The sequence below is a fragment of the Littorina saxatilis genome, linkage group LG9, assembly GCF_037325665.1.
Source record: "Littorina saxatilis isolate snail1 linkage group LG9, US_GU_Lsax_2.0, whole genome shotgun sequence".
NCBI lineage: Eukaryota > Metazoa > Mollusca > Gastropoda > Littorinimorpha > Littorinidae > Littorina > Littorina saxatilis.
Genome location: NC_090253.1, coordinates 29,535,440 through 29,561,224, shown reverse-complemented (window position 1 = coordinate 29,561,224; position 25,785 = coordinate 29,535,440). Strand labels below are relative to the sequence as shown.

The following is a 25,785-nucleotide window of genomic DNA, read 5'->3' as shown; positions in this document are numbered from 1 at the left end:
GGAAAAAGCACCCGGACATCAAACATTCTTGCAATGTGTGGCAATAATGGCTTAAAATATTTCGGCCAAAAAGATCATCAAGGTGAGTTTAAATGTTCATAATTATGATGTAAGTCAAGCTTATGTTTTATCTTGAGTAACTATATCTCTGTCATGTCTCTCTCAGGCTGCGCGACCGACAGAAAAGTTGCCAGGAACCGATTCGTTGAGTGTGGCCAATTGTTCCCCATTTCTGGTTCACTTGAACTGCAGGCATGCAGAGAGGAATTGTTGGGTGATTAAAAGTTATGGATTCTTTAAAAAGGTGTACGTTTGAGGATAAGACACTGTCAAAGTTTGGAAACAGTATTTTTCTTCTTCATGGTTATAAAAAAAACTGCAGCACCTGTGTTCAATTTCTGAAGATGCATTATTACTACAGTGGCACCCCCTTTTTAAGACCTCAAACAATCTGAGAAAATCGAGTCTGAAAAAGGAAGGAGTCTTAAAATGGGGGTAATTTTACAGACGTCATGAACAGAAAATGTGAGAAAACAAGGTCTTAAAAAGGAGGGAGTTTTAAATTGGGGGGGTCATAAAAGGTAGGTTCCACTGCATTAAACATGCCATGGATGATGGAAATCATGATGATTTTACAGATAAATACAATGACAATTAAAAGCAATTTGCAGCCCAGTGCCTTATTATCTGATTATCTTCTGTCTATTTTTATCATTGCATCTTTGCTACAGAAATTCATGGTTACATCTTGACCAAAAGTCAATTATCAATAAACTAAACAACATGCGCACACAAAAACATACTCAATTGTCAAGAACAGTGTCAATTTTATTCCATGTAGATCTCGAATCCACAGGCACACATCCTCTCTGCACAGTTCAAAGGTGCTGCACATGAAACTATTCTTGGAATTCTGCATTTCAATATATAAAAGATGTGAATAACCCACACCCATGATTGGTATATGTATACTATTACTTCTACAGGATATATGGCTTGGCTTGATGTCATCGAGCACTTTTCAACACCTGTATATTTGTTATGCACAAGTTTTACTACACCTGTCAGTTCAACCCATTTATCAATATACTTTCAGGACTCTTCCCCAGACTTTATTGTTCATGTCAGCTGTTTCCGTGCACAAATAGTCACCCTGTATGTATCTTTTGCTTGATATGCAAGTGTCTAAACAGAAAGAAAAAACACTAAAAACCAAACACAAACATTCATTCAGTGAGAGTGAATGTACACACATCCTAAAAAACACGAAATGAATAGTCATTCTGTCAGTCATTGATACTGATCCAAGCTATTGATGTGACGAAGAAAGGAAAAAAGTTTTTTTTTAGAAAGCTAACATTTTTCAGAGGGAAATGGTGTTATCAAACACTGGTCGTTTCACATGCTCCCTGTAAATCACTGAAAGCAGACCTCTTCAACTTCAGAAGACCCTCCCTCAACTTCTTTTTGAGGGGCTATCCAGAGATACTCCAGTGCCGAGAGTATGAAATAAATAGTATAGCTGCCTGTCGGCGTTCCCTAGAATGAAAATGTCTCTACAAGGTGCAGAACTGTGCACATAATAACAAAACACACACATACAACATAATTATGTTTAAACACTGATCCAAATGTTGGGGGTGGGCGTTTACTAGGTACTGAGGGCGCTTACAAGGTAGTTCACAGTACATAAAAAAAGCAAAAAACAATATACATTATTTGTATTTTTGACCAAATTATGACATTTTACACAGATTGAGACAGTCAGTGTTCCTCAAGGTGAACAAGGACTGTCAAGGTGTGTGTAAAATGTCATTTTTTTTCAAAAATACAAATAACATTTATGTATCGATTGGTTCTGGTTAGAATTCCTTTTAGTCGTTTTTGGCTCACGTAAGTGTAGCCTATGCGGTCGTAACTTTGTCTGTCTGTGCGTGCGTGCGTGTGTGTGTGTGTGTGTGTTTGTGCGTGTGTATGTCTGTGGTAGAAACTTTAACATTTCGTCATTTGAAGACGTCACATTATGGCGTAAGAGGGTTAGACGTCACGCGAAGGAATTACTGAAAGTCTCGGTCATTGTTATTTTGAGCGGGCCGAGACTATTTGGCAGTCGTGTCCCTGTAAGTAGGCTACATGCAGACAGACAGATCTAGATCTAGTGTCTCTCTTTCTTGCACAGTGTCACCTATGCTTACTGTGTGTGTGTGTGTGTGTGTGTGTGTATGTGTGACGGAGTGATTGAGTTTGTGTTACTGTTTGTCTATTTCTTACGTGAGCCTTGAAGGCTTCGCCTCTTGTTTTTAATGCACAAACATGCACTATTTTGTAGTCTCAGCTGGCCGCCTAATATGAAATGTAACAGAACATGTGTAAACCAACCCACACAGAAACGCACTTTGTTTAACACCACAATGTACTTCAATACAGGCGACAAGGAAGAAAGTCAGTGTAGTGGCCAGTTGGATCTATAATGTCATTCCTATGACCCATACACAGCAACTGCACATGGCGACTCTTCCACCTTCACCCGAATAGCCAATATCTTTCCTCAATAATTATAAGCTGTCTGAATGATGCGCATCGTTTGGCTTTATTGATCTTTCCCTCCTCTTCTTCTTCCAGAACCAGCGCATCTTCAATCTCTTCTTTGTGTGTGGGCCAGTGGGAGCCTGCTGTCATCAAGCACCAGTGCCTTGAAGTCCTGGAGCATAAACAGAAAATCACCCATCAGTGAAGACACTTGATTCAGATTCAAACTTCGAAAAGGGTTGAAAAACATGAACCAAATGCAAGAAAAAGTGTGAAAATAAAGAGTTACAGAAGAGTGTTTGTAATCTATTTATCTATGTAATGGGGTGCAAGTGTGAGTAAAAGGTGGGGGAGGGTGGGGGGAGGGATATACCTGTGGGCAATGGCTTTCCAGATTTTAAGCATTCTGACACACTGACAAGTGTGAAAATGTGTTCTAATGCTCCTGAGGAGCAAAAGTGCCAGTTACACATCTTTAGCTACTTGGAATGAATGCCCAGTTTACCCTTGGCCTTGCATTGTACAGTGAAACCCTATCTTGCCCCCCCCCCCCCCCTTTTAAAAAACCCACAACATTTGTCTTAAAAGACACTACTTTCTCAGATTTATGTTTATAACCTCTATTCTAAGACATTCTGCTTTTCTTTAATTGAGTTTGTTGCATATATATATATCTTAAAAGAAGGGCTCCACTGTATCTCTAATTTTCTTCTTTACAAGAGGTATTGAAGCAGCATCTGTCAAGTGCTAAACCGCAAAAAAAGTCAATTTGATATATTATTCAATATACTGATGTTTTAACCTTTGCCGTGCTTCCTGGGTTCACAGGACACACTAAAATCATTGTAACTCTGGAACCATTAAAGGTATCGTTTTGAAATTTTAAGTATCTCTCACACACCTAATTTGCTCTCTGTCTGCAAATTTTTAGTGTGTACATATGACAAAACATTAAAATTAATTGATTATGTTAATTAACATAAACACTACCGATTGCGCGGGTTCACGCAAACCCATACTTTTAAAGAGTAGACTATCCCTCTGCCGACGGCGCGGGTTCTGCTACACCCATAATTACCAAAGCGGCGGAACAGTGTCTGTCTGCCTGTTTGTCTCCAAGAGACTGTCTGTCTCTCTGTCTGTCTGTCCGTATCTCTCTGTCTGTATGTCTGTTGTCAGTTGCTCTGTCTGTCTGTCTGTCTGTCTATCTGTCTATCCGTCTATCTGACTGTCTGTCTATCTGACTGTCTGTCTCTGTCTCTCTCTCTCGGTCTCTCTCTCTGTCTCTCTCTCTGTCTCTCTCTCTCTGTCTCTCTCTCTCTCTGTCTCTTTCTCTCTCTGTCTCTCTCTCTCTCTGTCTCTCTCTCTGTCTCTCTCTCTCTGTCTCTCTCTCTTAGTCTCTCTCTCTGTCTCTCTTTCTTAGTCTCTCTCTCTCTCTCTCTTTCTTAGTCTCTCTCTCTCTCTTTCTTAGTCTCTCTCTCTCTTTCTTAGTCTCTCTCTCTCTCTCTCTCTTTCTTAGTCTCTATCTCTCTCGTTCTTAGTCTCTCTCTCTCTCTGTTTCTTAGTCTCTCTCTCTCTTTCTTAGTCTCTCTCTCTCTCTCTTTCTTAGTCTCTCTCTCTCTCTTTCTTAGTCTCTCTCTCTCTCTCTTTCTTAGTCTCTCTCTCTCTCTCTTTCTTAGTCTCTCTCTCTCTCTCGTTCTTAGTCTCTCTCTCTCTCGTTCTTAGTCTCTCTCTCTCTCTCGTTCTTAGTCTCTCTCTCTCTCTTTCTTAGTCTCTCTCTCTCTCTTTCTTAGTCTCTCTCTCTCTCTTAGTCTCTCTCTCTCTTTCTTAGTCTCTCTCTCTCTCTTTCTTAGTCTCTCTCTCTCTTTCTTAGTCTCTCTCTCTCTCTCTCTCTTTCTTAATCTCTCTCTCTCTCTCTTTCTTAGTCTCTCTCTCTCTTTCTTAGTCTCTCTCTCTCTCTCTTTCTTAGTCTCTCTCTCTCTCTTTCTTAGTCTCTCTCTCTCTCTCTTTCTTAGTCTCTCTCTATTTCTTAGTCTCTCTCTTTCTTAGTCTCTCTCTCTCTCTCTTTCTTAGTCTCTCTCTCTCTCTCTCTTAGTCTCTCTCTCTCTCTCTTTCTTAGTCTCTCTCTGTCTCTCTTTCTTAGTCTCTCTCTCTCTTTCTTAGTCTCTCTCTCTCTCAGTCTTTCTTAGTCTCTCTCTCTCTCTCTCTCTCTCTCTCTCTCTTTCTTAGTCTCTCTCTCTCTCTTTCTTAGTCTCTCTCTCTCTCTCTTTCTTAGTCTCTCTCTGTCTCTCTCTTTCTTAGTCTCTCTCTCTCTTTCTTAGTCTCTCTCTCTCTTTCTTAGTCTCTCTCTCTCTCTTTCTTAGTCTCTCTCTCTCTCTCTTTGTCTCTCTCTCTCTCTTTTTTAGTCTCTCTCTCTCTCTTTCTTAGTCTCCCTCTCTCTCTTTCTTAGTCTCTCTCTCTCTTTCTCTTTCTTAGTCTCTCTCTCTCTCTCTTTCTTAGTCTCTCTCTCTCTCTCTTTCTTAGTCTCTCTCTCTCTCTTTCTTAGTCTCTCTCTCTCTCTTTCTTAGTCTCTCTCTCTCTCTCTCTTTCTTAGTCTCTCAGTCTCTCTCAGTCTCTCCCTCCCCCTCTCCCTCCCCCTCTCCCTCCCCTTCAAGAAGTCGGTGAAGGGAGAAACTCGATGCACCCACTGAAGTAGCGCTGTGGGTTTCCCTGAACCCACCCCGTCGTTAGAGAAATAAACGGTAAAAACCCTCTTTCGAATGTATGGGTTCAGACAAACCCGCATCGTCGGGCGTGTGTAGTCAAAAGCGGCATCCGGCAAAGGTTAAGCAGTACTGCTGTTTGACATGTGGTGGAAAATGTATTTCAGGGATTGTCTTGTTTAAAAATAAATTGAATAGGAAGGCAGACATCTATTTGAACTGCAAGGCAGACACAATTCAAAAACCTACACATCATTATTACGACTTCCTACATAACAGCATGATCATGGAATCTGCTAGTCAATGTGTCAGATCATACAGATCATTATGGAAGCAGAAATGATCCCCTCAATCTGTAAAATATCCTTCTTTACAAACAGCATACAGGTGTAGCTAAAACAGAATTCATATTACAGTGGAACCCCCTTTTACGATCTCCCAAATTCTGAGAAAAGCAGGTCTTAAAAAGCAGGAAGTCTTAAAATGAAGGTGAATTTGCATAGGTTATGACCAGAAAATCTAAAAAGCAAGGTCTAAAAATAGGGGAGATCTTGAATTGTAAAGGTTTTTAAAAGGGGGGTTTCACGGTACAGCAACCCAATTGTGAGGACTGTTCATTTATTTCCCTTTATGAGACACTAAAAGGTTGTGTGTGTACTGAAATTTAACTGCAAAAAATATCGTAACAAAATCTGGATGCTGAAGCTGAATTTTCATTCTTTTTCAATATTTTTTGAAAGCAGGAAATACACACATTCCCCAGAATGAAAAAAACATGCACAGGTAATGTAATTTGTGACTGAGACCTAAAAACCTCACCGTTAGTCATTATTTAGTATACCCTGTAACAAAGTCTTCCACCTTACAAATTTTGCAGATTAAAAAGGTACTTACTCAAATGATTGAGTTTGGAGGAGGGTTGGGGGTTGAGGGGGGGGGGAAGCTGTGAGAGAAAGTACCTATAACTATAGTCCTGATTCACCTTCAAATTGATTTTTGGGCCACCCAGACCACTAATTTCCCCCCCCCCTCACACTTACACACACACAATTTTACTTTTTGTCTGCACATATTACATTCCTAAAACACACACACACCCACACATAACAATTGACATTGTTCAGTTGGATGAAAGTAATTTCTTCATTTTCTGTGATAGCACTCTATTGGATTTCACAAAATTACCCTTGTGTATAAAATCACACCCTGACGGATCGCCATTTGCATATTTATCTCTAATTGTCACTGTGCTTTGAAGACATCATTATAAGCCGTATGGTGCTGTTGTTGTGTTTACACTTTCAAAAATGCAAATTTAATTAATAAATATGCAAAAACACTGTTTAACCAATAATCAGTTCATTTCTTAGATTCTTTGTTGACCAACCAAACACACGTTAAGACAAGTTCTTTTTACTTGTTGGTTTGTGTGTGTGTGTGTGTGTGTGTGTGTGTGTGTGTGTGTGTGTGTGTGTGTGTGTGTGTGTGTGTGTGTGTGTTAAATTCATGCTAAGCCTTTCCTTTTGCAGCTTTGATTGAGTGTCAGTGAAGTTGAAATACTCAGCTTCTAAACGGAATAACGTCAGCGTTTGGTCTGAACGACCCCGACAGCACCAAAGAACATTTAAATTACAGTGAAGAGGCGCGCACCCATTGAGTCTGCAGTTCACCATGGCCGGGCTCAGTGATTTAAATAACGCTAAGGTGAGGTACCTTTGTTATCTATCAGAAGATAAATGCTTTTGACCTACCCGCATATGTCCGTCGCCCTGTCGTAAACTCACACACGTAAACACACATCATTCATGCATGGCATGTACACACACACACACACACACACACGTACACACACACACAAACACACACACACAAATAAGCACGCACGCATGCACATAGACGAACATAGAAAGAGAAATGTAAATATTTTCATCCTATACCCTGCAAGAACCAAGATGAAGAAATGTGTAGGCTTATTGTCTTTTTTTCCCTTTGGAGACTTTTCAATAGATTAACATTTCCTGATACTTATTTCACGAATATAATCAGCTACAAAATGTATCGGCTGTGTTCAGAACTCACAAGAAAACACGTATTTAAAACAAATGAATGTATGACTTGCTCACCTGCTCTTCTCGTGTTCAAGTCTTCTTTGATTCCTCAGGTGAATCCCAATTTCTTGCACTCCAATTCCACCAGCCACACGTGGTCATTCAGCGCAATAGCTGAACTGATTGGTAAGTGAGTCAGTGTTGTATGTTTGACCGTCCCTGATTCTCTACCTGCATTTAATGCTGTATGTATGTCTCTTCCTCTGCCTCTGTCTCTTCCTCTGTCTATCCATCTGCCTGTCTGTCTCTCTCTCTCTTTATCTCTGTACGTGTCTCTGTCTTTGTCTCTGTGTGTGTCTCTGTCTCTCTTTCTCTCGCTCTGTCTCTGTCTGTCTGTCTGTCTGTCTGTCTCTCTGTGTCTCTCAGATTCTGTCTCTGTCTCTGTCTCTGTCTCTGTCTCTCTCTCTCTCTCTCTCTCTCTCTCTCTCTCTCTCTCTCTCTCTCCTTCTGTCCCTACTATGCAGCATTATACCGCTTTGAATAGAAATCAGACAAAACGTTCCTAACACAAGATTATTTCCGTCTTCTTCTTCAGACAATGCCTACGACCCTGATGTGGCAGCGAATGAACTATGGATTGACAAGGAAAGGATCGGCGGCAAACTCTGTCTTGTCTTCACAGACAATGGAAAAGGAATGGACTCGGCGACTCTCTCTAAAATGATGAGGTAGATACTCCTTTCTATCAAAACCATTTTATTTCTGACTCAACGAAAATGTGACCCTCCACCACGGAATGAGTCGCATGTCACCTTTGCATGATTTTCATATTTGTACATTTTCTTAAAGAGTTTGTTATGCTCTATCCAGTGGTGAAACCCGTTTTAGAATAGAGCGAAAACTGTTTGAGTTATAAGCCTGTGACTAAGGTGACCCTCACACTGTTACCAGACACTCCCCGGCCTAATATTAAGCCTAGCGCAGAACCGCGCAAGGTGACATGCGACTCATTTCGTGGTGGAGGGTCACAAATAGCCATGCCGACTCGAAGCGTTCGTATGGAAATTAAAAAAAAAAAAATGGTAGTTTCTTGGAACGTCTAATTTATGACAAAACAAATTATTTCATTTGCAGTACGTCGACTAAGTGATCTTTTAAGTTGACCGAGAGGCAAACACTTATGATACATATAATGAGCGTATCTCAAATTTGTCGACGAAACCTGCTTGTAAGATGGTGGCGAGGCAATGATAAAGTATTACAACAAGCAATCCGTTTACTAGGTTTTCAGTTGCACCAAAACAAAATCTGTACATCGGTTCTTTCTAAAAAAAAATAGTGTACCTTTTTCAACAAAGTGTTGTTGTTTTTTATGCAAAGAAACTTTTTCAAAATATGTTGGATACTTTGCCTGAAAATTGGGTATTGATGCTGCTACTTATGAAGTTCACCACAAGGCAAGAGAGTATAAATTATACTTATCCCATGACCTGCCTCTTTGTCTCTGTTAACTGAGGAGGTGATTATTCTGGATAATCTATGGTTACCGATATGGATAATCCATCATCACTGAGTCTCGATCTCACCTGTCATTGGTCATTGTCTTTGATCTCAAAGTACAAATGAATGAGTTATAGGTCATCTACATATTTATCGTTGACTCCGGGACTACTTTCTTCAGCAAAACGATTGAGATATTCTGCGGTATAAAAGTCGAACTCACGTTTGGCTAACGATCTACAAACATTCTAACATTTAAGAAATAAAGAAAACAACAAAGAATACACAGAATCTGCTTGTGTGAAAAGAGCTGAGTGAAGATTATGAGTTGGCCGAAGCGGTGAGCGGTAGAGAGCGAGCGATAGAGACAGACAGTGATTCAAGGCGCACAACTATAATTATAGTAGGCTTCATAGGCAACCGCTTAGATCCATCCCGACAACACAATCCTGATTCAAAATCCTGAGCGACGAAATAAGAATTAAACTAAAACAGTATGCTTACAGTTTTGTTCATTTGCTATCGCTTTTAAAGCATTGATGGCTAAACCTGGTTCAACAGAACAAGGCTGTCCCATCTGTCGTCTGCTGCAGATCTAACGTCTGCTACATAATCATCGGCTACTGATCAAGTTGACCAACAACATGGAAATTGCCACTTACAAAGTTGGAGATACGGTTAAAATAAAAGGTGGCGAAGAAGGTCGGATCTTGCGTGTGTTATTTTTCAATTTTAAAGTAAACAACGGTGTCTAGGTTCTGGTCATGCAGGCAGATAGATTTACAAGTTTTGACCTACATTGAATAGACCAACAGAACAAAACTATACACTCTTCAAAAAAAGTTAAGGATCGGTTGAAAAAACGGATCTAATTATAAAAAATTGCCAACAAATTAAAACATCGACATAATAATTAAAAGATTAATGTGTTTGAATTAACAAATGAACAATAAGTCTTGACCTAGAATTTTGTTTGGCAGGCAGAGTTATTTCCCTTTGTGGGACTTCTCAAAAGCTTCTGCATTTTGGAAGAAAAAGAGTGGTTTTTTTATAGCCCCATGAAATTTGCGGAACGCATGCCAGGGCAAAAGGTTGTGATGCACGTGCTACAACAGGGTCCTGGCTATGAACATCGCTCACCAGCTTGTGTTTAAAGGTTGACACGCTGACACAATTATGCACAGTAGCAACATGCCCCCACGAAGAAAACTGAGCGATTTGGATAGAGGAAGGGCAATAGGATGGCTACAAGACGGTGTTGCTGGCAGGCAAGTGGCCCAGAGGCTTGCAGTGGCTCCCTCTGTCATCATCAGACTAAAACAGAGATTCCACGCAACTGGAAGAGTGCAGGAGCGACAACGTTCTGGTCGGCCCAGAGTCACCACACAAAGAGAGGATCGCTTCATTCAGAGGCAGGCCATGCAAAAAAGAATGGCTACGGCAAACAACATTAGGCAACGCCTACAAGCTACTATCGCACGGGGAGTTGCGCGTGTTGGGGTGTGTGGGGGAGAGTTGTGTGTGTGTGTTGTGTGTGTGCCTGTATGTTGTGCGTATTGTTCTGTGTGCGTGGCGTCGTCATGGTGTACAATGGTGACGGACAATTTACAAACAAACGTGCGGTTGAGAGAGAGAGAGGGAGAGAGAGAGAGAGAGAGAGAGAGAGAGAGAGAGAGAGAGAGAGAGAGAGAGAGAGAGAGAGAGAGAGAGAAAGACAAAGAGAGACACGGAGACAGAGAGAGAGAGAGATCACACAGGTTTAGACTAGAGAGGAATTAACATTCTAGTTCCACGTTCAAAACCTTTAGACAAGAAAGAATCTTGAAGCATACCACACACAATTCAGGAAAACAATTTAAGAATTTACTTTAAGAAATGATCAAAACATATTACAAAGTATACATCCTAATTCCCTATCCTATTAAAGTTAAAGTTGTCATACCTTGACTATTCGTTGACCGGGGCTGAGAGCTGAGAGTGGCGAACCGCGAACCGAGAACACCCAGACGAGAGAGAATGAAGATTCGCGCCACAACGAGAATATCAGGAACAAATTACTTATCAAGTTAATACGCCTAAAACATAGTCCCTTCATTCCACAGAGAATTCCCGATTTCTCTTCAAAAACAAACTATAAAAATATATGTATCAAAACATTACATAACTTATGCAGCCTATTATTCTCTTCAACCCTTATGAACAATATAAATTTAACCAATACAATAATCATTATCAATACGCCATGCATATTCATGAGCACTAATCCTTTTTGCTGATCCTACAAGTCTCTTAATTAATAATATCAGAGAAGATACAGGCAACCTAGAAGCGAATAATCAGGTCAACAGGGAAGGGTTAGGGAGGGGTAAGGTGAGGGGGGGGGGGGGACTGTGGAAAAGCACAGCGCACGTGTAGTTTAGTCAGCGCAAAATGTCGACCCAATAAAACTACGACAAAGTACGTTAGTGATGTCAGAGAAGGTACAGCCAACCTAGAAGCAAATAATCAGGTCGACAGGAAGAGGGGTTAGGAAGGTTAAGGTGAGGGGGGAGAGTTTCGAGGCTGCTGTCAGCCTCCATAGAAGCTACAGTTAAATTCCTCGAAAATACACAAAAACTCCTGCATTAAGGAAACTACATCAAATACGCTATAAAAAATATACATCAATAACATGGAAATTCTACGACGCATCATTCAATACCAAACACTCATAGGTTATCAACATTGTGAACAAAGTTCCAAACCTAAATCCTTTTTAAACTCTAAAATCCTAATTTCTACCGTGTAATAGTACCTTCCGCCCTACGCGAAAACGGTCCTCCGTTTTGTTTAAGGTATGACAACTACTATCAGAATTATTATCATCATATATATAATACATTGCATAACTATCAATATCAAACTTGGCAAGTGATCGATGAATTTGAGGGGGTCCTATGGGGAGGGAAATTAGAGAGAGAGAGAGAGAGAGAGAGAGAGAAAGACAAAGAGAGACACGGAGACAGAGAGAGAGAGAGAGATCACACAGGTTTAGACTAGAGAGGAATTAACATTCTAGTTCCACGTTCAAAACCTTTATACAAGAAAGAATCTTGAAGCATACCACACACAATTCAGGAAAACAATTTAAGAATTTACTTTAAGAAATGATTATCAACATTGTGAACAAAGTTCCAAACCTAAATCCTTTTTAAACTCTAAAATCCTAATTTCTACCGTGTAATACTACCACCAACACTGTTGTTAGTGGTCAGACGATCCGAAACCGCTTACACAACTTTGGCTTGCGTGCAAGGCGTCCAGTCCGAGGAACAACCCTGACTGCTAATCACCAAGCAGCTCGCCGAGCCTGGTGCACTCAACATGTGAGGTGGCAACGTCAGCAGTGGGCTCAGGTGTTGTTTACAGATGAGTCCCGCTTTTGCTTGGAACCTGCTGATGGTCGCATCCGAGTGTGGAGGCGTCGCGGAGAGCGCTTCGCAGAAGGCGCTGTTCTGGAACGACAGCGTTTTGGCGGAGGCTCTATGATGGTCTGGGGAGGGATTAGCACACGTCCAAGGACACCTCTGTACCATGTAGTGGGCAACTTGACCGGTGTCCGCTACCAGAATGAGATCCTGCAACCCCTGGTCGTTCCAGCCCTCCAAGCGATTGGCCCTCGTGCGATTCTTCAGGATGACAACGCACCTCCCCATCGCTCTGCAGCTGTAAACACCTTCATCCAGCAGGCCAGGGTCAACAGGATGCTGTGGCCAGCCAACAGCCCGGACCTGAACCCCATAGAGCACATGTGGGACGAGCTTTGTCGTCGGGTACAGCAACATCACCCTCCTCCTGCCAATCTGGGTCAACTGCTACAATGGCTCCAGCAGGAGTGGAATGGAGTTCCCAGAGCATTCATATGCAACCTGATCCACACCATGCGCCAACGATGTGTTGAATGCCTGACACACAACGGAGGGCCTAGGGCACACGCGTTATTGACACTGATTCACATTGTTGTGAATTCCATTTTCGAGGGTTGTCACGTTTGACACACTCTAGCTAAATTGTCGCTGCCGCGTTCGATCTTTGCTTTGTTTGTCATTACTCCTTGGTTGTTCAATTATATAATTTTTAAAAAAATGAAAGAATTCGGTCTTGTCTGTTTTGTGTGGTGTGCTTGTAAAAAAGTGATCTTTAACTTTTTTTGAAGAGTTTACTGCAGTACAGTACAGATAACTGGCCTAAGACTGAACGACAGACATCAAAGTAAGGCTCACCTAAATGACGATGGAAGAAGTAAGTAATCCACATTTGAACACTGAAGCACAACAGCTCGAATAAGCACAAATTCAGCAATCATCCTCATCGCTTGTAAAATCACACACGCAGTTTTTTTGGCGAATACCTCTGACAACCGACTTGGGTCACCGACTGAAACCGGCCGGTAACTGCACAGTATCAAATTTCATTTGAACACTCTAGAAATAACTTATTCGTTTTCTTAAGCAGTATAGATGATTGAACGGTTGAAAACGACGTTAAACACCAAATAAAGAAAGAAAGAAAGATAGATGACTGAATACCAAAGCAGGCGTTTTATGGCGCGTTTACCAAAAAGACAAAAGGTACTCGTTTCGCACATGAATTTGATGACACGATTTGCGGTCGCGGAAGGTTTGGATAAGCAGAAAACAGGCACTTGCAGAGTTTGTGTCAAAAAGAGGTGTTTTTTTAATGAAAACGTCGGAAAATGGGATAAAAAGCTTACACACCTCGTCCTGAATATCGTGCATATTTTCCCTCGGGTAGATTTTTAGGTATTACCGAGCCTCAGAACTCGGAGTTTGTAACCTATATCTATATATATGCATTCCTCTTTATATGATACCAAATGTGAGGTAGTGGTAGTACTGCCCATGTATTGCACTCCTGTAATAATCCACTTTTTTTTCCCAACCGACTTCTCGCCTATGTGCTGTGACCAGTATATGCCTGGACTCAGGTTGATATATGCCGCTGGAGATCGTTTATCTGTTCCAGTCAGGATTCTCACTGGTTTATTATGGACCAGAACACTACTGCGGAATAAGTCAAACGAGTGTTCGTTCTTGTCAAAAGTATTCTATCATTATTCTTTTGAGTCCATTTCTTTTGTAAGTGGGTAAAAGTACTAACTCCGTTTTCGGAGAAAACTGTACCGGACAAGCGTTAACTTTGAACCGTTATTTTTTCTGGTTTCAAAACAAATTTCGTAACTTTTGAACTTGCTGTATTAGAGACTCCAAATGTTTCATGCTCTGGGTTCTTCGGAAATGCGGATGGCATTTATCGAATGCCCGAGCTTTCAATACAAAATCGCACCTGTTTAAACCAATAACCGAGCTTTTAAGAAGCTTTAACAGATGTTCTGTTTATTATATTACAGCTTTGGCTACTGTGAAAAGGCCAAGTACGAAAACCAAGCGGGACCAAAAGTCCGCATGCCGATAGGACAGTACGGCAACGGCTTCAAGTCTGGGTCCATGCGATTGGCCAAAGATGCCCTGGTGTTCACGGTTCGAAAGGAGTCACAGACTGCATCTGTTGGATTCCTCTCGCAGACAATGTGCGCAGACGGAAACATGGACACACTGGTTCTGCCTCTGCTGGAATACACACTGCCAAACTATATCCTTTTTTGTGCTGTAAAATAAATATAGAAATGAAACACGGGACTGCAGGTGAGAGGAACAGGAACAAGATAACAATATAAATGTACTCACCAGAAAACAGCAACGTTCACAAATGTACCCGGACTAGTTTTGTCATTATCAGCGGGGAAAAAAACCTAAAAAGAAAAGTTGACAGAGAAAGAAAATCCATAGAATAAGCATAGAAGAATACAGACAGAATCTAACGTAACTTATGTTTTGTGTATTTTGTTCTAAAACAAAAGTAATCAGACCTGGGACTTTGTGCGCACATCAGTATGGGTTCGAACTGAACGTTTTGCCGGTGTTTGACTGGATTAACGTCTTTGGTAACGTATGGACATTTTTTGCTTATCCAATACTATTGGAAAAACGTTGACACCGTATTCTCTCTCCATTATTTCATTGCCTGATTGGATGGACATTATTTAATGATTGATTGATGTTTGCAACATGCTATACGTTATGTACACACACGTTTGAAACAACCACACGAGTGCATTAACAAAGGCACGACATTTTGCATTTCAAAGTAAACCCTTAGCATTCCAACTGGCGAGATTATATGTATACATCGGTGCATCGTTCAGCACTACAAAATAAAACCTGTAACCATCCCACTACAAAGATATACTAAGATAGACACCAGTGTATCAATAATGAAGTTCAGCATTACAGAAAGAAAACACGAAGAAGAACAACAACAACCACAACAGCAGCAGCAACAACAACAAAAACACCACCAACAAAAACAATCCCAGTACAAAGGTGCACCTGAGTGCTTCAAGAATATCTATCAGCATACGTTAACCTTCCCACTACAAATATGTACGTAAGTGCATTACGAATAACGGTCGATGTTGTAAAATAAAACCTTAACCTTAAAACTAGATAGAAGCAGCAACATAGATATCAAAATGGACACGTCGCTAGAAGCAATTTTGGAATTTTCGCCTTTCAATTCCGAGGATGAACTGAAGAAAAGGCTGCGCAAACTATCGTCTCACAAACATTACAGCGGAACAACTATTGTGCTGTTTGGCTTGAAGAGGTAAAACATGGCTTAAATATGATTGCAGTGATCACAGTTTTTGTTGCTGGTGGAGGAAGGAATAATGGTATTTTTTGTCTATTTCTTTATGTGTTGTTGTTGCATTTTTTTTCTTTTGGCCTTCTTGAAATCTACCAAACTCCACACAGGATTTAAATGTTGGTTGTTGCATGTTGCTATTGTTTTAGATGAGTGTTTTGTTTGTTTTGTTTACTTCTTTCGAGTAAATACAAATTGGTCAAAATTCATAGTTAAACTTAAGTAATTCTGCACTAGCCCTATGACTCCCTTGCGTTTTTAGCCATGAGAAACTTGCAATAACTTTCAAAACAATGTAAGCTGTTTTTTCTAATGCCATCATGTGCATGGTAGGCTAAATGTGTGTTTTGTTAGTGAGGGAGGAGAGTGATGATTAAATAGTCATTATCATGTGTACATATAGCTATTTACACAAGAGCACAAGCTTGGGTTTCAAGTTCTTTGATTTATCAGATACTTAGTTCACTCCTCCGTTAATGCCTAGTCTTGAGTATAGATTAAGTGTCTTACAATGGCATGAATATATTTACACACGTTGTTCCCTTATTAGTTCCTTTATTTAGTCATTTACTTATTTATCTACGTTTTTTAAATGGACGTTTGTATGTTGACAAAATACATTCAGTAATTAGACAGTATTTCTTAATTTGTTCCTTGCCAAGAAGGCTTTAAGGCTTTACCTTTTCATTTCATGAACTTCATCAGTAACTGCGTTTGGTGAAAAATAGTTGTCAACAAACAAAGATTAAGATGTGTAAGTGGATAGTCTATTGATGTATTTCTCACAACTTTCTGATTCTGTTTACAATACCAGGGGAAGAAATGGGGTACTGGAACTGGATTTTGAATCGGATCCAACAGATATTAGAAACCCTGAGACTCACGACGCCTCTCAGGAGTCCATACAACAACAAGTTAAAGTGTTGGAGTACCGACAGTCACTCAGGGTCTGTTTTCTTTGTCCTACTTGTGTGAGCCTCTCTTTCTCTTTGCCTTCTTCGTCTTGTTGTTGTTGTTGTTGTTGCTGCTGTGATGTAGTTTTTCTTGTTGTCTTCTTGTTCTTCGTCGTCTTCTTCTTCTTCTTCTTCTTCTTCTTCTTCTTCTTGAAAAAAGTCCATGACTTTTGTTGAGACTATGGACATTTTGCATGTAAAACGCTTGTGCCTGAATGGAAATTGGAATTGAAAAGTTCAACGAGACAATTATTTGGCACTTAACATAAATTATGCTCCACGTGAAAAGTCCGAACTAGCTTCCCATTAGTGCTAACAATGTAAGAAGCAAAGTAGGGATGCTAAACTTACTGCTACTGAAAGTTTAGTTGAACTTTTCGATTATAAAATATATATGATTCATGAATTATTATTTAAGTTCAATAATGATTTTTGCAACAAATGTAAGAACAAAAATGCAATTCATGTTTGCCCACAGTAACGTTATCTATTTATGTCTCCCTGAACTCCCCACCCCAACCCATCCCTCACTACCTTTAACATTCATAATAAGTGGAAATAGCTTATGGCAATCAACGCTGAGTGTACTGACATTTTGTGAACATTTTGTTGTTTTTTGTTTTAGAGATACTGCAGTATCCTCTTCAAAAAGCCAGAAATGAAGATCTTCATACGCGAGAAAAAGGTGCAGGGCTTTCTGATCACTGGTGCTTTGATGAAAAGGCAAACTATGATGTACAAACCGAAAGGAAAGGTAAGTTGTTTTTGTCTGTCTGGCTGGCTTCTAGGTTTTGTGTGTGTATGTGCTCGGGGAACAATATGACTGAACTGGGTTTTTTATTTGCTGTGATTTTACCGTACCGTGGTAATTAAAAATCAGCTTTAATCTTTAGTCATATGATTTACGCAGAAAATCTAAAAGGTTCAGACTATTAAATCATATAGGTTGTGCAAGGAAAAGAAGGCAAAGGAGTTTATTTCAGAAAACCGCATGGGGGTATAAGAACAATGAACAGAAGGGAAGAAAAGCATACTGTTTTATTTGTGTGTACACTTAAGAACAAAGAAAGCCAATGAAATGTTTGTGACTTCGAGATGAATGTAATCAGTTTATGCGCTCATGACGACATTTTGTGCAGGGTACAGCCACCTTCCAAAGAATCTGAGTTCAAGTCAGTCTGTGTGTGTACTCATGACGTTTTTTTTCTTACAGGGCAAAGCTACTTGTCAAAGAAAGCAAAAGAAAAACAGTCTGTTCATACAAATACTTATACTGTCTTCGTGCAGGACAGAGCTGCAGAGATTGTGTTCGGCTACCTGCCAAAAAAAGGAGCAGAAGTAATGGAAGATGACGGCATGATGTTTTACCACCGAAACAGACTTATTAAACCATACCACAAACTGGGCTGCCAAACCAAGGTCTAATTTAGTACTTTGACTTAGCTATCTTTACTCGGAATAAAAAAAAGCTTATTTTTTTTCATTTTTTAAACTAAGACTGAAAGGCACTGGGATATTTGTTAATTCTGTTCAAACTGTAAAACAAGTCATGTAAACCGATATCAAAACATGTAATCAATCTGTTGGTCTGAAATCTCCACTGAAAAGTATTCACCGAAACTGAGTCCTGGCTGACGGAAACAGGCCGACTGAGACATCAGTGTCTCGGTATCATGGACACATGTGACCTTATTTGCATTAACGGATGTTCGTTGCTTTAAAGAGCTTAAAATCAGTACAAACATAACATATCTATCTATTTTCAGACTCAAGAAAAAATGAAGAATGCTATGGAATACTTGTGTGTCTGACATTGTAATTACGATTTCAAGCAAATTTGTGTGTGCAAATTAGTTAAACAGTTGTTAAGCTTCCAAGCTAAAATGCAATGCAATAACCTTGGCCGATTCTAACTATATTTGACCAAACGTTAAACATTTCAATTTATTTTAAGAAAGTGGATGACACAGTGCTGCATCAACTTGTTTTAGAGACCGATATGTTATCGTCAAAGACATTTCTCGAACAAAATTATCAGAAAACTGTGAGCGATAGTATCTGGAAGAATACGCATGTAAAGTTTCATGAACTTTTGTCCAGTATAGTTTTCTGGGCATCACTGTATACACACACACGTCTCAATTTCCAGTCTAGCGAAAGACCTTAAGTCAAAACTTGTCTAAAGATAAAAAAAGAAAATTGAACGTAGGTTGAAGACTCAGTTCTTCCCGTAGCTGGCTGTGACTTTCATGTTCGACGTGATGTGTTGTGCCCCAAAAGCCATTCTTGTGCTGTGCTCTGTGAGAGGTGTTTTCTTTGTGCTTAATATTATTTTGTTTGGACCTAGCTATTGATGTGTACATTGTTGTTAAACAGTTGTTTGTTGTATGTTTATCAGGGTTTGCTAGTGTGTCATAGGGTTCGTGTCCGTCTGTAGATGTTAGTTTCTTTGTTAGTCCTGTGTTGACAACTCTTCGACAAGCGCTTAGAACTGTACCCACGGAATACGCGCTATATAAGCTTCATATTGATTGATTGAACTAATGCTGGCCAGTGTGAGTTAAGGCACACTCCTATTTATGAACACAGTTCGGCTCACTATATCAGATCCTGATAGGCTTTTTCATGGGATTAGACCATCCCTCCGCTTGGACGCATACCAAAAATCAACACCCTGAATTCTTGATGTGGTGAGTTGGGATTGTTTGATAAAGTAGGTTCTAAAAAGCCACTATTAACTTTAAAACAAATTGATTCGTCAAAAGTAAATCATAGTGTGCACAGCGACTCCCCAGGCTGTTGATTTTTGATATGACACCAAGTGGAGTCTTATCCCATTTTTAAATCCTGGCAAAATCTGAGATGGTGAACCGAACCGTGTACACGGGAAGGTAAGTTCAGTTTTATTTTGCTTCAGAGTTGCGAGAGACATGGTGGCGTTGGAGTGGTTGGAGTTGCCGATGTGACAGACATTCTGCAGCCTATTCACAACAAACAGGAGTTTGTGAACGATGGAGACTACACGTAGGTTCTAAGGCGTGCATATTACATTGTATGGCTGTCTTTTTTTGTTAATTTTTATTTTACCCTCTATTTTTTCTTCTTTTAGGTGCTTCTCTGTTGATGTTGTTGTTGTTCTTCTTCGTCTTGTTTGTGTGTGTGTGTGTGTGTGTGTGTGTGTGTGTGTGCGTGTGTGTGTGTGTGTGTGTGTGTGTGTGTTCTTTTTAACTCGTGCTTTAAAAGTATTTTGTCAAAGACGTTCAAAACTGATTGCCTCAAGGATGTGCAACTTGGTGTTCCTGACTCTGTTACTGTTCGTGTTTCTGTGTGCACGTTCGTTATCTTTTCAGTGGATGTATCTTCTACTTGTTTATCCTTCTGTCCTAGTACGCATCACCTTCATCAACTTACATCCGTGTATGCATGTCCATGTGTTTGTGCGTGTGTTTCATGAGTGCAGGACTGCAATGAAAGCGCTGGCAACGAAGCTGGACACATACTGCGGACAGATCATCATCTTGGATGAAGAGCGAGATGAGTAAGACTATTTTGCTGTTGTGTCATTTCTGTAAATATCATCTTCAATAATATAAATTCAATACGAATTTCAGTTATAACCAGAAACGACTCCAGTCTGAGTGCGACATGAATCCAGTCTACATTCGACACCAATCCAGTCTAAAACAAATCCAATCAAAATATGACACACATTCAGTCACAATTCTACCCAAATCTAGTCCAAATCCGATACAATTTCAGTAAAATACCACACGTCATTGAAGTCGGAAAGCTCAACCTGTTATGTTTTTTTTAGTTTTCGTGTCAATATTTATATCCAGATCCGTCAACATCTTATGTAAAATTATATTTCGTACTGCAATTCCAAAAAAAATGGCTTGCTCAGTTTGTTTTAGATTGTGATTTTTGTTTCTCTCAATCAGGCGGTGACATACTGCATAATGACTTTTTACATCATGATTATATTTCAGAGAACATCGCTGGAATTGGGTGGGATGTGACCGTTGCTTAAAATGGCGACGAATACCTGCATATGCGGACCATCAGCAGCTTCCAGAGAAGTGGTATTGTTACAATAACCCTGATCAGTCAAAAAAGTATGTGTTTCGCGTTATTATTCTGTGTTCTTTTTCATCTTGTGTTGTTGATGTTACTGTGCTGTGGTGGTGGTGGTGGTGTTCTTGATCTTGTTCTTCTTCTTGTTCTTGTTCTTCTTGTTCTTTCTGTATTTGTGATTAGTCAGTCTGTTTGTCTGAGTGACAGGCTGCCGAGTGACCAATATCCTTGCTGCCCTCTGTGTGTCGCTGAGGCACTTTGTCATTGCCTTTGTATTTGCACATCAAATAACCAAAGGGAAGTAAGCGCTCTTTATGCATACGACATGTGTAATGGAGTAAGCGAGAGTTATACTGAACCTCTCTCCTGGCACCTGAAAGAATAACAAGCATTGAAATAAACAAGCGACTTTTATCTTATTTGCACGTTTTTAAACGAAATAATTCCAGGTGTTTTTTTTGGTTTGTTCTCCAGACCTGTGTTCCATTTTGGGACATGCATTATCAGTCATTTAAACGATTGGAAAGTATATTAACTGGCAACTAGAATATATTCTCTTTATTTTTGTAGTAACACTTTAGTTAGATGAGAAAGGTGTTTATTATATTGGAAATTTTTGGGGATGATTCTGGTGATTTTTTATCTTATGATGATTTTCAGTATAAATATAACACACGCATTGATTGTTTTTCTTACATATTCTGGGCTCATCTTGTCAATAAAAAAAGACTGAACAGACAGAGTTGTTGTTTGCAAAAACAATTCAAATAAACATGTCTCGACCATGCCAAATAATATGTTCAGAACAGAAAGGTGTAATAAAGTCATATAATATGAAGAAAATTGTACATTTTGAACCAAATTATTGTACAAAATTGTTTCAGAAATGTTATTCAAACATAAATGGGAAAGATGTTTTTTGAAAATACACAAGATACAAGATGTTAAATTGAAATGCTTGCAGATTAGAAATCTTTATAGAATTTTGGAAACAAATGTTATACTAAAGGTTATGAAAATGTTGGAATCTGAAAATCGTTCCTTTTGTTCAGAAGTTAAAGATAGTATTGAACATAGAGTCTGGCGATGTAACCACATTGAACATGTTTGGCAAGAACTTCAGAGTGGGTTAAATTTGAAATACGAGTTCGTCTCAAATGTACATTTATCAGAGGAATTGGTATTATTTGGGATTAAACATTTTGTTTATACTGAATCGATTTTTGATTGCATAATTTTACACGCCATCCAGTACATTTATCGCTGTAAAATGCAAAAAAAATGTTTACCAGGGATGGCGGCGTTTAAATTTGTCCTTAAACGAAGATGTGTAATTGAATTGTATAATGCCAGATTGTCAGGCAAAGACCAAACGTTAAGACTAAGCTGTAGTTTTCAAGTACCTTTGTTTTCAAAATGTATTTGTGTGCAATGTGTGTAAGTTAAGGCACAGTAAGCCTCCCGTAAACCATCACAGATACTGTCAGGCTTTTACACACAGTACAAACACCCTTCCATTTGAACGCTCACCAAACGGGAACATCCTAGGTGCCCTAGGTAAAGAGCGAGCAATTTTCAAAGAATTTCTTTTTGCGTGGTTTATCTTACCCCTGAGCCATCGTGAACCCGTGTGATCCAGTTTCCCTTTTTCACAATGCAGTCGTCAGTTTGTAATTTGAATGCGGCTCGCTGTGAGCTTATCTGCAATAGCACGTTATTATGTACCTCTGACTTTTCACGAAACAAACGAATGTGGTTCATAAGAACTCTAGCGATGGCTTTTGACTGCCTATAAACCGCCGTCTGCTACGAAAACCACGACCTTGCGTGACCCTGCTTTTTTTTGTTTTTTTGTTTGTTTGTTTGCTTAACGCCCAGCCGACCACGAAGGGCCATATCAGGGCGGTGCTGCTTTGACATATAACGTGCGCCACACACAAGACAGAAGTCGCAGCACAGGCTTCATGTCTCACCCAGTCACATTATTCTGACACCGGACCAACCAGTCCTAGCACTAACCCCATAATGCCAGACGCCAGGCGGAGCAGCCACTAGATTGCCAATTTTAAAGTCTTAGGTATGACCCGACCCGGCCGGGGTTCGAACCCACGACCTCCCGATCACGGGGCGGACACCTCACCACTAGGCCACCGTGCCGGTGTGACCCTGCTTCCGGGCTTTTCTTTTTTCAAACTTTCAAAACTTCGAAATACTGATCTTGTCTTGATGAAAAAAGAATTCTTTTATGATTTAAGAATGTTTGTGTAACAAGCTGTCAATTTATTATTTAGATTTTAAAAGTTGGGTCTAGCGCCAAAACGCACCACGGTCCGATTCATTCTGATAATCATCGCTCCACGGCTATCGCCAGTTGAAGGGAAGTAACTCATTTTTGACCTGAGTTCAGGATGGGTCCGATTGAGATGGAGACAATCCGAAAAATTAATTCTTTGAAAATTGCTCGCTCTTTACGTAGGGCACCTAGGATGTTCCCGTTCGGTGAGTGTTCAAATGGAAGGGTGTTTGTACTGTGTGTAAAAGCCTGACAGTATCTGTGATGGTTTATGGGAGGCTTACTGTGCCTTTAACATAGACAACTGTCGTCTATTTTTTTTCTTTATTTTTTTTTCTTAGATTGTTAATTTCATGAAATTATTGTGTTCTTGTTATAACAGATCTCCTATCTTAGATTGTTAATTTCATAAGTTTTGTTGTTGTTATAATAGACCTCCTGATACAAGTATGTTTGTGTTGTACTGTATTTAAAACATGAGTAAACATGTTTCAAAAATATATTCCAGTTAGATAATGAAACAGACATGCAACAAAAAGCATAGTATATATTTTAGTCACCTTTTGTATAACTGATAGTGTTCACATCCATGTCACACAACCTTTGGTTTTCATGTTACGAAGTTGACGTACTTTAAAACGCTTTTAATTTACTGAACCAAACAAACAAGCTGTGGAAGTATTTCTAATTCGTTATCGGCAGGCCAAGAATATAAAGAACCAGTGTTTATTAATGGAATCAATGTGTATGGTTAAAATATCTCAGTTATGTAAAGAAATGTCAAGTTCATAACGTGGTTTCCAATGGTACACAGCTCTTGAGAATAACCCGTTTGCTTATCACGTTCCTGTTTTTCTTTAAAAACATCGTTCCGTACCTTGAAATAGAAGCACTGTAATGTCCTATTCTAGAGATGAGGGGGTAGGAAATTTACCAAGGAGAGGATGACCAAAAAAATCATGCAAGAAAAAATCCAAAGGTCTGCAAACATTCGCTTAACCCAAATACATATGTGACTTCATGTCTAAAATTGCTCATTTGACTGCTTTATATTTGTGATTTGATAGATATATGACGTTTTGTTGAACTAAAACACTTTCCTTTACATTCTGTTTTAAATTGCGTAGCTGCGTTAACTATGCTTGTAGGCCTACTACTTATATGTTCTAATGCATGCAAGAAGAGTGTGGTTACGCAGTCTGCAAACATCTACACAAGTGTCTCAAAATAATAATACAAAATAACATTTTCCTCCAGATTTAAATTAGCTGTTTGCAGTTTGATAATACATGCACACCTTGTATGTTGTTTTAATATTGTTTTCCAGTTTCAGAACATTGACATCAGCTGTTAAAACTTTAGAAAATGTCTGCACAATGGCTTCAATATTGTGTTCTAATTTCAGCAGCTGCAACATCGCTGAAGAGAAACCTGCTGATGAAGAATATGACATGTAAGTAATAACAACTTTTTGTGACCTTAACCTGCTTGTAACGTTTGGTGTTGAAAATCACATGAAGCATTAGCTGAAGAACTAAAAAAAGGTCGTCCCAGTGCAGACATAACCGTCTATTCTGTGAATCTGTGTGTGTGTATGTGTGTGTGTGTGTGTGTGTGTGTGTGTGTGTGTGTGTGTCCTGGTGTGTGGTAATAAACCTTGCATCTAACATAAGGGAGACAACCAACTAGTACTCGTGCATCTACACCAAAAGATCATGCATTTGAAAATCTTCGCTATCATCTTCCATGCGGTTGGCACTACCTGTCAGAATATGCTTCTACTTGCATTGGTCACATATCCAAAAAAATGTTGGTACACATGTGACAATGCACTTCAGTTTACCTGGACACTCACTGCAGGACATGCGGTGTTTACCCATCGAACAGGAACTAGCCCTCGAGATTTTAAAAAAATGCAACAAAAAGTCTTCTTTTCGTGGAAGTTGATAATTTCACTTATTTTCACTCTGTTTTTGATAAGCTTCTTTAGTTTCCTGGTGTGCTTCAAATAATGCTCTCATCAACCCGAAACAGATAAATCTAGAGCATATTTTAATTAGGCTGACTTGTACACTAAGTTGTATCATGTTATTTTAAAATATAGGGGGCTTTTTACAGTGATTCGTGAAGGCCGCTTCACTGGTCCATATTAGGCGCCCAGGCTCCTAATATGGACCCTTTGTGATTTTTTCTGTATTTAATTTTTGCTGTATGTATTCTGTGGACGGGACCGAGATTTCGAAGAGAATCTGCTACGAGGGGAGAGAGTATCAACAGAGAAATCTGGTCCAGTGGAGGACCATTGTTTTACTACCGTGACGAGACACGTGTTTCGACACTAATGTGTCTCATCAGTGGGGTAGATATGGCGAGAGTTGATAAATCATAAAATCGGTTATTTAACGTCACTCTGTAAAACCATTGGCGACATTTGTCTTAGATAGTTGAGAGAGTTGTCAACCCATGGTATCCAACCAAGAAGTAAACCACTCTCTGAGTGGAAGCTTCTGTTGGCATGGGAGATTACCCTCCTCTGACAATCCCAAGAGGACATCTGTGAAAGGAAACACTTTGAGTTAAGATCAAAGTGTGGAATCTAAATTTGTTAAGAAAGAATTTTGAAATTTAGGCAAGTTTTAACCAAGACATTAGGTTATATATAACGTATATATATATATATATATATATATATATATATACTCACCAGAGGCTCGTGAGTCCCTTGATATTCATCCGCTGGGTCTTGACTGAAATACAAGCCACATAAAAACCCACTCGTGTTGTAACCTCTCTCTCTCTATATATATATAGGTTTAAACTAAAAGTATATTATAAAGTATATTAACGTATATATATATATATACTAGATGAATACCCGCTTCGCCGGGGAGCCGGCTTCGCCGGGAAGAAGTAGAGAAGTG

General features: G+C 39.5%; 1 protein-coding gene across 6 annotated transcripts in view; it reads left to right on the top strand.

The window, feature by feature from the left end:
• The window catches only part of LOC138975823 (MORC family CW-type zinc finger protein 3-like), a 36,500-nt gene that overhangs the window by 6,230 nt on the left and 4,485 nt on the right, over positions 1-25,785 (top strand). For all 6 annotated transcript variants that reach the window (XM_070348586.1, XM_070348590.1, XM_070348585.1 and 3 more), the window contains 12 exons: positions 6,761-6,935; positions 7,393-7,465; positions 7,875-8,007; positions 14,190-14,431; positions 15,343-15,505; positions 16,359-16,491; positions 17,123-17,251; positions 17,785-17,916; positions 19,415-19,521; positions 19,958-20,035; positions 20,487-20,612; positions 24,270-24,317. In XM_070348586.1, coding sequence (XP_070204687.1) covers positions 6,903-6,935; positions 7,393-7,465; positions 7,875-8,007; positions 14,190-14,431; positions 15,343-15,505; positions 16,359-16,491; positions 17,123-17,251; positions 17,785-17,916; positions 19,415-19,521; positions 19,958-20,035; positions 20,487-20,612; positions 24,270-24,317 — 1,397 coding nt within the window. In that variant the 5' untranslated portion in view covers positions 6,761-6,902. The remainder of the gene's footprint in view (positions 1-6,760; positions 6,936-7,392; positions 7,466-7,874; positions 8,008-14,189; positions 14,432-15,342; positions 15,506-16,358; positions 16,492-17,122; positions 17,252-17,784; positions 17,917-19,414; positions 19,522-19,957; positions 20,036-20,486; positions 20,613-24,269; positions 24,318-25,785) is intronic.